Source organism: Thalassophryne amazonica, chromosome 10 (genome assembly GCF_902500255.1).
Source record: "Thalassophryne amazonica chromosome 10, fThaAma1.1, whole genome shotgun sequence".
NCBI classification, from domain to species: Eukaryota; Metazoa; Chordata; class Actinopteri; order Batrachoidiformes; family Batrachoididae; genus Thalassophryne; species Thalassophryne amazonica.
The window spans coordinates 74,088,480-74,100,712 of NC_047112.1; the positions used below are offsets into that span (position 1 = coordinate 74,088,480).

Sequence of the window (12,233 nt, forward strand, 5' to 3'; positions counted from 1 at the left end):
GTCACAGAGCTTTTTGTGTCACATGCCTTTCTTTGGAGCAGTCTGCACACTGAGATACAACAGTCTGATTGGAGTGGAGTTATTTAAATTCAGATTCCCAACCTTACAATTGACACAGACTTAGCATTCAGCTGTGTGCATTTAGCTGGTGAAACATGTAAGCAACTTGTGCACAGAGCTGTGCATTAGTTGACTGTTCTAAGAAGGTGTTCCAGGAAACTGTTCATTCTGGTTGATTGATTCCTGCTTTGTTCTTGGTCTGAGATCAATTTGCTGATGAAATGGTGAACAACTGGTGACCAGTACCTGGGTGCTGCTGATGCATATAGGAGCTTCATAGATCCTTCTGTCCATCCATCAACTCTCCATCTGATCCTTCCAGGACTGGGGCATATGAGATTGATGGGGAACTGTGGAAATCTGGAGCATCTAATGGATGGATTCTGGAGAATGTTCCTTCTATGACTGAGCTGGCTTTGATCACAACTCAGTTACATTTGGTGCTGCCTAAATTAAACTGAATTGACAGTTTGACATTTCTCTATCCTGCAAAACTGATCTATCATTCACTATTTGAGAAGGTTGGAAATAGCTTGATGAGGAATGTTGTTTTCATTGACAAAGTCCAAATCCTCGAAGAATTCAGGACATCTCATGATAGGAAGCATGTGCTGGTACTACGAAATACTGCACGCACCACATCATGTAACCCACTTTGGTCATGGATGGTAACCATCCATCCAGGCAGACAGCTGGTCCATTCGCACATCTTGAAAGTAACCATTGATGTGCCACATCCAGGCAAACATCTCCAACCACTGAAGTCCCCAATACTGAGGCACCTGTGTGCTGGATCATGCTTAGAGAAATGGTCCACTTACCCAAAATGTCATAGCTGACACTCCATCACAATGCAACTGATCAACTCAAATGCAACTCATCTTAGTCTCCCTAAGTAACCGTTTCTTTAACATGAAGTCTGTGTTGTACTACCAAAGGATCCCCGAACAGACTTGGTACCAAAGACATAGAGTCATCACCTTAGGTCAATGGTTACCATTCAAGTACAACTATACAGGAAGCACCAGGACCCTAAACACTTGGACTTTCACTGGACTGCAAAGATATCAGCATCACCAAACACATCTGTACAAACAAAAATAAAAGATGAGTAACAGAACATAAGTTTGTGATTCTTTATGTGAATATTTTTTCCCCTCTACTTAATCTGGAGAACAACTTGTAATTAATTTAAATAAGCATATTTCATATGTTTGATGTATGTTTGTTCATTTCCAACTAAGTGATTCAATAGTTATTCACAGAGGTTGCAGGGTTTTTTTTTTTCTTCTTCTTCTTCTTGCATTTCCACTGCCGTCTATTGTACTCGACTTCCACCCCGTACCTCAGCCAAACCCGTTTTTCTCACCTGGAAAAAAAAAAAAAAAAAATCCACAGGTGGCATTGCTGTGCAGATTCTCTACTTGTCAGGTCCATTGACATTTCATGAATGCAAACATTCTTTGTGTCACAACTGTGGTACATCACAACATACAAGCAGTTTATTCTTTATTTCAGCCACTATTTGTTCCAAAAACGTTGCACCTCCAGCATCCATGTTTCGCTTTGAATACAACAGAGAACAGATCACCTACCAGCTGTATACAGTTACGTGACGCCCAGAGGAAGGAGAGGCGAGGGCAGGAAGACACATATACCACTCAGCGACAACAGCCGGGTAGAAAAAAAAGTGGAAGTGAGAGTAAAAGACTTCACACAGTAGTTTGGGAGCGCTTGCAGAGATGGAGAAATTTAAAACAATTCTCACCATTGCAAATCCGAAGGCTAATATTGGGGTTGGTTTAGTCGCGTTGCTGACGGCAGGCGGGGAGCAGATCTTCTCTTCAGTGGTGTTTGAGTGTCCCTGCAACAACTGGAACTTTTTTTACGGCCTGGTGTTTCTTTTAGTGCCTGCTCTGGCACTGTTGGTGCTGGGCTACATCTTGAACAAAACGTTGTGGCGACTGCTGACAGGGATATGCCAGCACAGATCTACGGGGTGTCAGTGGAGGAGCATCGCAGCCTGTGGGATGGCCCTATTCCAGATCAACAGAGCCACACTGGTTGCACCGTCCAGCTGGATTGCCGTGGCATTGCTGCATGGGAAATATTTTGAGTGTGCCATGACTGGGATCAATGTGACTGCATACAGAGAGCATTTGTGTGGAGACAAGACCTCAAAAATCCAGTGTCAGGAAGATCTCTACAAGTTCCCCTGTAAGAAACCCAGCAGCGTGCTGCTGCCAGACAGAGATGACGTGCTGGTCACCCTCAGAGCAGAATCTCAGGTGAGTTTCCAATTCACCTAACCTGCATGTCTTTGTAAGTGGTGGTGATGGACTGGTTTCCAGATTGGGTGGCTGCCATCAAGAACCCAAAGCAGTACTGTGATGTTGTGGATACACCAGTGCATGCTCTCTGAGTTAACTTGACTTTGTTTTGTGAAGAGATAGACCTATGTTCAAGAAGCATTTGTTTAGATTTTAAGCCAGATGCAAGTCCACAATTATGTTTAATGTCTGTATGTTTCTCAATCAAAGGACTTTTTGGACTTGGTGACGCTAAAGCCATATTGTTCTAGCTTTGTTGGCAGTGGGAAAAAAAAAAATCATGTTTATGGTTACATATGCTTGTTCACAGCAAAATGTGACTCATACTAGTCAGCATTTATAGAGTAGAACTGAAGATGGCAAAAGGTAATTCAACATTACATCAGGTTTGTTGAGTAATAAATGTGTGATGTTTATTTAACATCCCCTATACACTATTAGAAATCCTTAAAGTGCATATGACACCAAAAAATGTGCACAAATAATCACTAAAAATGATTAAATGTTTATTTAAAAAAAATCCTGAACAATAAAATTCGATAAGTGCACAGGTGAAGGATAAACAACAGGATAAACAACAGCTGTCTGAAGCCTGCACTCTATTTCAGCCCTCATCCGCAGCCATATTGTTGCTACATCATCACAAGAACGGCACCTGCTGATGCAAGCCCAAATCAATTGCAAACACAGCGGAGGTCGAGCTGTTTTCGTACAGTTTTTTTTTTTCTTGTGTGGAGCTTTTTTTTTTAAGTCCAGTCTAAATGTGTGCCTGAAGAAACTGTGGGGGACACAACCTTATGGTTTTGAGCCTTATTTAGATGATAATGATGAAGACAAAACCTTGAACAGTGACAATATTGGCAGAGTTCAGAACACAGAATGGTGATTATAAAATAAATAAATAAATAAATAATGCAGGCGATTTCAGCATGCAGGTGATACTTTGGTTTTTTGTCAGCTCTTTGAATACAGTTAATGTACTGTAGGTTAGTAATGTATGGAGCCCTGGAAGTGTCATCGCAAAATGTTTTGCATGTGGAGAGAATGTGCACACGCTTTACTACATTGTGCGCACGTTATTAAATATTAAAACCATTCACACAAGGTGTAAATACTGTATATATTCTTACCTGTCCGTTTCAGTGAGATCATTGTCTGAAAATAATTTAATTTGTTGTCCTGGCCGAAGAAAAGTCCATGATGGTTCGCGTCTCTGCTGTGTTGATCCGCAACTGGCATGGTGAACTACAGGTGTAATCCATTCACTTGGCCCTTCCCCTTACCCCTTCACCTCCATTTTGCGCAGGCACGAGAGACAGGGGGCTGTCTCAATTTTCTTTTTGGAGCAATGTTGAGGGGTAGGTGGAGGGCTACAAACCCCTTCAAATGGAATGCATCTGGATGCACACTCCGTTTAGAGGGGTAGGAGGAGCTTACCACTGTCTCCACAGAAACAAACATGGCGCCGAAAGAGCCGCACAATGTAAGCAGCTTTCATTACAAATTACACTGTTTAGAAAGTTATAACTTACCAAAAAAAACTTTACAGGCAGTTGCCTATGACAGCAACATGTATGCTGCTGGATACATGTTGCGTATATTGTCGTTCTGAAGAATATCGGAACTTCACTTGTGTGCTGATGTGTTATAATGCACATACACATGAACACTACAATAAGACACCTTTATATCTCACAATGGAGAAAATCATAATAAAGGATAAGCATGTTAATTTGTATGTTCATAAATCTTTGGATAATAGCAACCCCTGCTGTTGGATTTCAAGGTCTGTAAAGCGTGTGTATTTTGTAAACAAACAGGAAGCCCTGAACACACTCGTCTCCTAATAAGCTTTCAGGCAGAAAATTTCAGAAAGTTTCACCAATGGGAGTAAGTTGGAAAATATATACATACACATGTATATGTGTAACACATAACCTGACGTCCTAATAGACTGCTATTATTTGTCAAGGAAATTTCTAAAGGAAATAGTGCTGGATGCAAAAATGAGAGAATTTAAAAAAGAAATGTAAGGTTAACAGAACTAGATGCAGCCCATAACATACATACAGGTGCTGGTCATATAATTAGAATATCATGAAAAAGTTTATTTCAGTCATTCCATTCAAAAAGTGAAACTTGTATAATGTATACATTCATTCCACACAGACTGATATATTTAAAGTGTTTATTTTAATTACTAAGTAATTAATTAATTAATTATTAATTGACCAATTAATGATTAACCAATTAACAATATTAATATTATGCTAATTAATGATTATTTATTATTAACATTAATCAATTACTAATCAATTAATTATTAATACTATTCATTATTATTATTATTACTGTATAAATTACTAATTAATTAATTATTAATATCACAAAATTCTCTGACCTGATTGCGATGCATTGAAGAAATCTGCAACTTCTTCTATTTCTTTGCATTTACGCAGAAAGGCGAGAAAATAAAAAGAGCAAACAGGCTACTGCCACAAGTTGCGCTTTGGTTGCCATGTTAACAAACAGTGAAGATGGCAGTTTGAGACGGGCAGTTTTTTCCCCCCTTAAGGTGGAGGGGTGTCTTAATACCCCTTTGCCTTACCCCTTGTTTTAAAGGGGTAGGTGTAGGGTTAGGGGTAGTGCCAAGGGGAAGGGGTACAAAAGAGAATTGAGATTGGGCCATTGTGTCTGCAGCTGATGGATCGAGTCGTTCCTGTTTGTGCTGCAAGTTAAAAAACTGTGGACAAGCCGCAGACGCTGTGTTAGCATGCTCGTCAATAAAAGTCCTCCACCTGCCAATCAAAAGCATTCTGTTGGCAAAAAATGAACCATTCTGACACGTATAAAAACGTGCGTCACTGACCCAAACCACTTGGTGGAAACGGGGCTGTCAGTAGCCTGGAAAAATCCATAAATTAATGGGACTATAAAAATAATGGTTCCGGCCCTGATGACACTTCCTGTTCCTTCTCCAGTGTCGGGAGTAGCCAGGAAGAACCTGGTTTTTAATGGTGCACAGTTCAAAATCCGAATATTTATCAATCAATCAATCAACTTTTTTCTTGTATAGCGCCAAATCACAACAAACAGTTGCCCCAAGGCGCTCCACATTGCAAGGCAAGGCCATACAATAATTATGAAACACAGTCTACGTCTAAAGCAACATAACCAAGGGATGGTCCAGGGTCACCCGATCCAGCCCTAACTATAAGCCTTAGCGAAAAGGAAAGTTTTAAGCCTAATCTTAAAAGTAGAGAGGGTATCTGTCTCCCTGATCTGAATTGGGAGCTGGTTCCACAGGAGAGGAGCCTGAAAGCTGAAGGCTCTGCCTCCCATTCTACTCTTACAAACCCTAGGAACTACAAGTAAGCCCGCAGTCTGAGAGCGAAGCGCTCTAATGGGGTAATATGGTACTACGAGGTCCCTAAGATAAGATGGGACCTGATTATTCAAAACCTTATAAGTAAGAAGAAGAATTTAAAATTCTATTCTAGCATTAACAGGAAGCCAATGAAGGGAGGCCAACACGGGTGAGATATGCTCTCTCCTGCTAGTCCCCGTCAGTACTCTAGCTGCAGCATTCTGAACCAACTGAAGGCTTTTTAGGGAACTTTTAGGACAACCTGATAATAATGAATTACAATAGTCCAGCCTAGAGGAAATAAATGCATGAATTAGTTTTTCAGCATCACTCTGAGACAAGACCTTTCTGATTTTAGAGATATTGCGTAAATGCAAAAAGGCAGTCCTACATATTTGTTTAATATGCGCTTTGAATGACATATCCTGATCAAAAATAACTCCAAGATTTCTCACAGTATTACTAGAGATCAGGGAAATGCCATCCAGAGTAACGATCTGGTTAGACACCATGCTTCTAAGATTTGTGGGGCCAAGTACAATAACTTCAGTTTTATCTGAGTTTAAAAGCAGGAAATTAGAGGTCATCCATGTCTTTATGTCTGTAAGACAATCCTGCAGTTTAGCTAATTGGTGCGTATCCTCTGGCTTCATGGATAGATAAAGCTGGGTATCATCTGCGTAACAATGAAAATTTAAGCAATACCGTCTAATAATACTGCCCAAGGGAAGCATGTATAAAGTGAATAAAATTGGTCCTAGCACAGAACCTTGTGGAACTCCATAATTAACTTTAGTCTGTGAAGAAGATTCCCCATTTACATGAACAAACTGTAATCTATTAGACAAATATGATTCAAACCACCGCAGCGCAATGCCTTTAATACCTATGACATGCTCTAATCTCTGTAATAAAATTTTATGGTCAACAGTATCAAAAGCAGCACTGAGGTCCAACAGAACAAGCACAGAGATAAGTCCACTGTCCGAAGCCATAAGAAGATCATTTGTAACCTTCACTAATGCTGTTTCTGTACTATGATGAATTCTAAAACCTGACTGAAACTCTTCAAATAGACCATTCCTCTGCAGGTGATCAGTTAGCTGTTTTACAACTACCCTCTCAAGAATCTTTGAGAGAAGCTAAGAGAAGCTTTAGCTAAGATAGCTGGGTCAAGTGATGGCTTTTTAAGTAATGGTTTAATTACTGCCACCTTAAAGGCCTGTGGTACATAACCAACTAACAAAGATAGATTGATCATATTTAAGATTGAAGCATTAAATAATGGTAGGACTTCCTTGAGCAGCCTGGCAGGAATGGGGTCTAATAAGCATGTTGATGGTTTGGATGAAGTAACTAATGAAAATAACTCAGACAGAACAATCGGAGAGAAAGAGTCTAACCAAATACCGGCATCACTGAAAGCAGCCAAAGATAACGATACATCTTTGGGATGGTTATGAGTAATTTTTTCTCTAATAGTCAAAATTTTGTTAGCAAAGAAAGTCATGAAGTCATTACTAGTTAAAGTTAATGGAATACTCAGCTCAATAGAGCTCTGACTCTTTGTCAGCCTGGCTACAGTGCTGAAAAGAAACCTGGGGTTGTTCTTATTTTCTTCAATTAGTGATGAGTAGAAAGATGTCCTAGCTTCACGAAGGGCTTTCTTATAGAGCAACAAACTCTTTTTCCAGGCTAAGTGAAGATCTTCTAAATTAGTGAGACGCCATTTCCTCTCCAACTTACGGGTTATCAGCTTTAAGCTACGAGTTTGTGAGTTATACCACGGAGTCAGACACTTCTGATTTAAAGCTCTCTTTTTCAGAGGAGCTACAGCATCCAAAGTTGTCTTCAATGAGGATGTAAAACTATTGACAAGATACTCTAACTACCTTACAGAGTTTAGGTAGCTACTCTGCTCTGTGTTGGTATATGACATTAGAGAACATAAAGAAGGAATCATATCCTTAAACCTAGTTACAGCGCTTTCTGAAAGACTTCTAGTGTAATGAAACTTATTCCCCACTGCAGGGTAGTCCATCAGGGTAAATGTAAATGTTATTAAAAAATGATCAGACAAAAGGGAGTTTTCAGGGAATACTGTTAAGTCTTCTATTTCCATACCATAAGTCAGAACAAGATCTAAAATATGATTAAAGTGGTGGGTGGACTCATTTACTTTTTGAGCAAAGCCGATAGAGTCTAATAATAGATTAAATGCAGTGTTGAGGCTGTCATTCTCAGCATCTGTGTGGATGTTAAAATCGCCCACTATAATTATCTTATCTGAGCTAAGCACTAAGTCAGACAAAAGGTCTGAAAATTCACAGAGAAACTCACAGTAACGACCAGGTGGACGATAGATAATAACAAATAAAACTGGTTTTTGGGACTTCCAATTTGGATGGACAAGACTAAGAGACAAGCTTTCAAATGAATTAAAGCTCTGTCTAGGTTTTTGATTAATTAATAAGCTGGAATGGAAGATTGCTGCTAATCCTCCGCCCCGGCCCGTGCTACGAGCATTCTGACAGTTAGTGTGACTCGGGGGTGTTGACTCATTTAAACTAACATATTCATCCTGCTGTAACCAGGTTTCTGTTAGGCAGAATAAATCAATACGTTGATCAATTATTATATCATTTACCAACAGGGACTTAGAAGAAAGAGACCTAATGTTTAATAGACCACATTTAACTGTTTTAGTCTGTGGTGCAATTGAAGGTGCTATATTATTTTTTCTTTTTGAATTTTTATGCTTAAATAGATTTTTGCTAGTTATTGGTGGTCTGGGAGCAGGCACCGTCTCTACGGGGATGGGGTAATAGGGGGATGGCAGGGGGAGAGAAGCTGCAGAGAGGTGTATAAGACCACAGCTCTGCCTCCTGGTCCCAACGCTAGACAGTCACAGTTTGGAGGATCCCAAAAAATTGGCCAGATTTCTAGAAATGAGAGCTGCTCCCTCTAAAGTGGGATGGATGCCGTCTCTCCTAACAAGACCAGGTTTTCCCCAGAAGCTTTGCCAATTATCAATGAAGCCCACCTCATTTTTTGGACACCACTCAGACAGCCAGCAATTCAAGGAGAACATGCGGCTAAACATGTCACTCCCGGTCTGATTGGGGAGGGGCCCAGAGAAAACAACAGAGTCCGATTTATCTCTTCAGTAACTGCGCACCAGGAAAGGATAAATTTCAAACCGTTTCATTTTAGTCTTAAATACTCCAAAAAAAAAAAAAAAAAAAAAAATACATACCATGTCACTTACACTTTAATATGTGTTTATGGGATTCACAGATTGCAGGTTGGCTGCTCATTGCTGCCCTCATCATGATCTACCTGGTCTTCACCTGTTTGGATCGGTGTACGTCCCCCATCAGCTTCCTCCAGCTCCAGTTTTGGAGGGTTTATGCTCAGCAGGAGGCTGACATGATGGATCTGTACACTGTAAAGCATGCCAAACAGCTCGCTGAGAGGAACGTGAAGAGCTTCTTCCAGAAAACTCCACCTGAGCCTATCGATACACCCTCTAACCGTGACTGGATGAAAATCTCCTCTCTGTACAAGTTCAGCACCCGTGACCAATATTACAGCACACTGCAGAAGTGTGTGGAGAACTACAGTGAGATAGAAGGCATAGTGAGATTTTCTTCAGTCAAATCAAGTGGCTCTCCTGCAGTCAACCCTGCTGTTATCGATTTTGTGGATGTTGGGAATTCCGCGCTGTGAGAAGCATCTTCGTTATTCCTGACTGCTTTTGGGAACCACACGGAAAATTGATGGAAAAATTGATGTTGTCATTTGATGATGATTGTCAGAAAACTGTATGTGCTTTATAAAGTACTACAGCTGAAATACATCATAATTAAAATAAAATTTATATTGTTTTATGTTCCAGCTTTTGTGCAAATGTCAGGTTAAAAAAAAAAATAAATCAAAGCACAAAAAAACCCCCAACTAACAGCTCCACTCTGGCTCATTAACACAATAGTATCCAGCTTCAGACAACAAAAGTGAAATGTACTTTGCATTTGAAGCAGATAAGAACGAGCAAGCGATTCATAAAAGCTATTTGCAAACATGCATTTGTGCACTTGAAACCAAAGGACAACTCAGCTTTACTGAAGAACATGAAATAACGTGAGTTTTTGTTCAAGATAATGTGTTGTTCCTCACATTAGCCGTGTAGGCTAAAATAATGTAGCCATAGCTTTTAGTACAGTGCTGAGTATTGTGCTTGCTTTAATCAAATTATAATGTTTACACTTTAAGTAAATATATGCAGTCTGAAGTTGCACACCAAACTTGAACAAATCTGGCAGCTTAATGCATCATGAACCACTCACTCATAGCACCTTGTGAACATGTAGTAGAATCAGGGAGTGTTAGCAACATAATCATTGGTCATAAAAATGAAAGTTGGCCAAAGAAGTGAATGTTACATTGTGGTATTAGATGTGAAGAGATTAAAATGCTTCATTTAAGTGTTGTTTGGTCTTGAAGCCATGACTCCCACACTTCGCTCACACCTTCATTACTTCAAGTGTCTTAGTAATATCTTCTTCTGGCTGCTCCATTATGGGTCACCACAGCAGCTCATTGTCATACTGACATCTTCTTGTCAAATAATTTATATCATAATACTATTTTATTATAATTAAAGCACATTTATTTTGGGTTCTCCAGAAAGTAATGTTGTAGGCACCATTGAGACATATAGATCAACTCCAAATCAACTAGCACTTACTTTAATTAACTGCTGTAGAATCGTCTTTGTATATACGTTATGTACATCAGATCATCAGACAGCCGGTCCACAAATAAAACAAGTCCATTGGAGCTTGTAGTACAAATAAGCACAGGAGTTATTTTGAGTAATTTAGTTTTTCCCCCAATATATCGCTACAAGTGGTGCTCGCAACATAGAGCCTGTTCCTGAGTGTATGTGAGCTTGTAAAGTTATTGAACTGTGATGCTGTTTGATGGGTTGGGAGCAACACAGCAGCTCTAAAAACTCTGCGTCTCCACTGTGATGAATTTCCCACCTGTAGTGAGCTAACTGTAGTTATGATGACATCAGTGTTTTCTTTTCTGTTGCAAACAGAAACAAAATGTTCCGATCACTAAATCTGACTGTACAAAAATACAAACACATATAAGACAACAGACCTTCTCTTAATGGCGTGCAGTGAAATGAATTGTGCAGAATATGAAAATTAGAGTAATTCCATTTGGGGCCAGTTTAATGCTTCACAGTATGCAGGGACATTTTGTACTGATATCCAATCCAATTATCACCTGTCTTCACCTGTAATGTCCCAGATGCCCCTGAACCTGGTACACATTACTATTCAGAGGATGAGCACAAGAATGAGTAGTTTAGTGCAAAGGAAACCGATTTGCTGCTCATGTGTGAGGAATTAATGACAAGAAGAAACACAGTTCTGGAAATTATCATGACTGATGGCAGTGGATGTATGAAGAGTTTAACTGACTATAATCCAGCTGTTTCATCCAGAAAGACAGACCTCACACACAAACTCCTGAATCGACCGCAATCCATCACCTTTGCTACTGATTATGTATGATAAATCGATTATCTTGTAATCACTCCCGAACTGTACTTGTGCTGTCATGCACACCGTGGAGTTTGGCATAGATGTTACTTTTGTTTTTTTTCTGTCCTATGTGATTAATAAGTCTGTAATTTCCTTTTTCTCAATGTGGTACCGTATTGTTTTGAATGTAAGACTACTGTGATTATAAAACCTTCCCCTTTTTCCAAGATATGTTAGTTCAGACCTTTTGTACACCAAATCTTCCTTTTTTAAATAAACATTTTAAGAAGACAAAAAGCACATTTTATGCACAGTCTCTCGTTTCTTCTTTTTCAAGAGCATAGTGACACACTTCCACTTATTGCACCATGGTAAGCATTTTTGGCTGTTAACCTTTTTAAGACAGTCTTATTGGGTTTGCCATCTTGTAACCTTACATTGTGTTAGACAATATTTTGTGGTTGCTTGAGAGTTGTTTGATGACTGTGCAGGATTTGTCACCATGTGCTTAAAGATTGCATTACAACTTCTCTTCAGTTGTTAGTTTGCTTTCCTGAATTTTGAGCTATGCTCTTTTCAGAATGGTCACTGTTTCTCTCAATCAGCAAGTTAGACGGGTGGGTTGCTTCAATCTTTGGGACACAATTTTTCATAGCTCTCAACCAGTGTTCATGTGGAGGACAGTCTGTATCAAAGACTCATGGGACCTTAGTTACTGATTATGAATGGACGTGAAAATTTTGCATTTGCTACCAGTCACACCTGAAGTAGTGCCATTCACTGAATCAGCACGTCACCTGAGGAGGCATTCGATTCCACTAACAATGTGAGTCCTCTATCGTATTGTAAAAAACAATCGGCCGTGCAGAATAACTAATAATGAACAGGATTCAGCACAGTGTGCCCATGAGAAAGGAG

The 12,233-nt window shown here is 39.6% G+C and overlaps 1 protein-coding gene across 1 annotated transcript; it reads left to right on the plus strand.

Annotated features, from left to right (window-relative positions):
• Window positions 1–1,760: 1,760 nt before the first annotated feature.
• On the plus strand, window positions 1,761–9,707 carry LOC117518988 (calcium homeostasis modulator protein 6-like). The gene is made up of 2 exons (XM_034180279.1): window positions 1,761–2,348; window positions 9,055–9,707. The coding sequence occupies exons 1-2, from the start codon at window positions 1,803–1,805 to the stop codon at window positions 9,484–9,486; spliced, it is 978 nt and encodes a 325-aa protein (XP_034036170.1). The 5' UTR covers window positions 1,761–1,802; the 3' UTR covers window positions 9,487–9,707.
• The last annotated feature ends 2,526 nt before the right edge of the window (window positions 9,708–12,233 follow it).

Coding starts and splice junctions, on each gene's coding strand:
- LOC117518988 (XM_034180279.1), top strand. CDS start 1,803: ATGGAGAAATTTAAAACAATTCTCACCATTGCAAATCCGAAGGCTAAT. Junction 2,349..9,054: donor CCCTCAGAGCAGAATCTCAG/GTGAGTTTCCAA, acceptor TGGGATTCACAG/ATTGCAGGTTGGCTGCTCAT.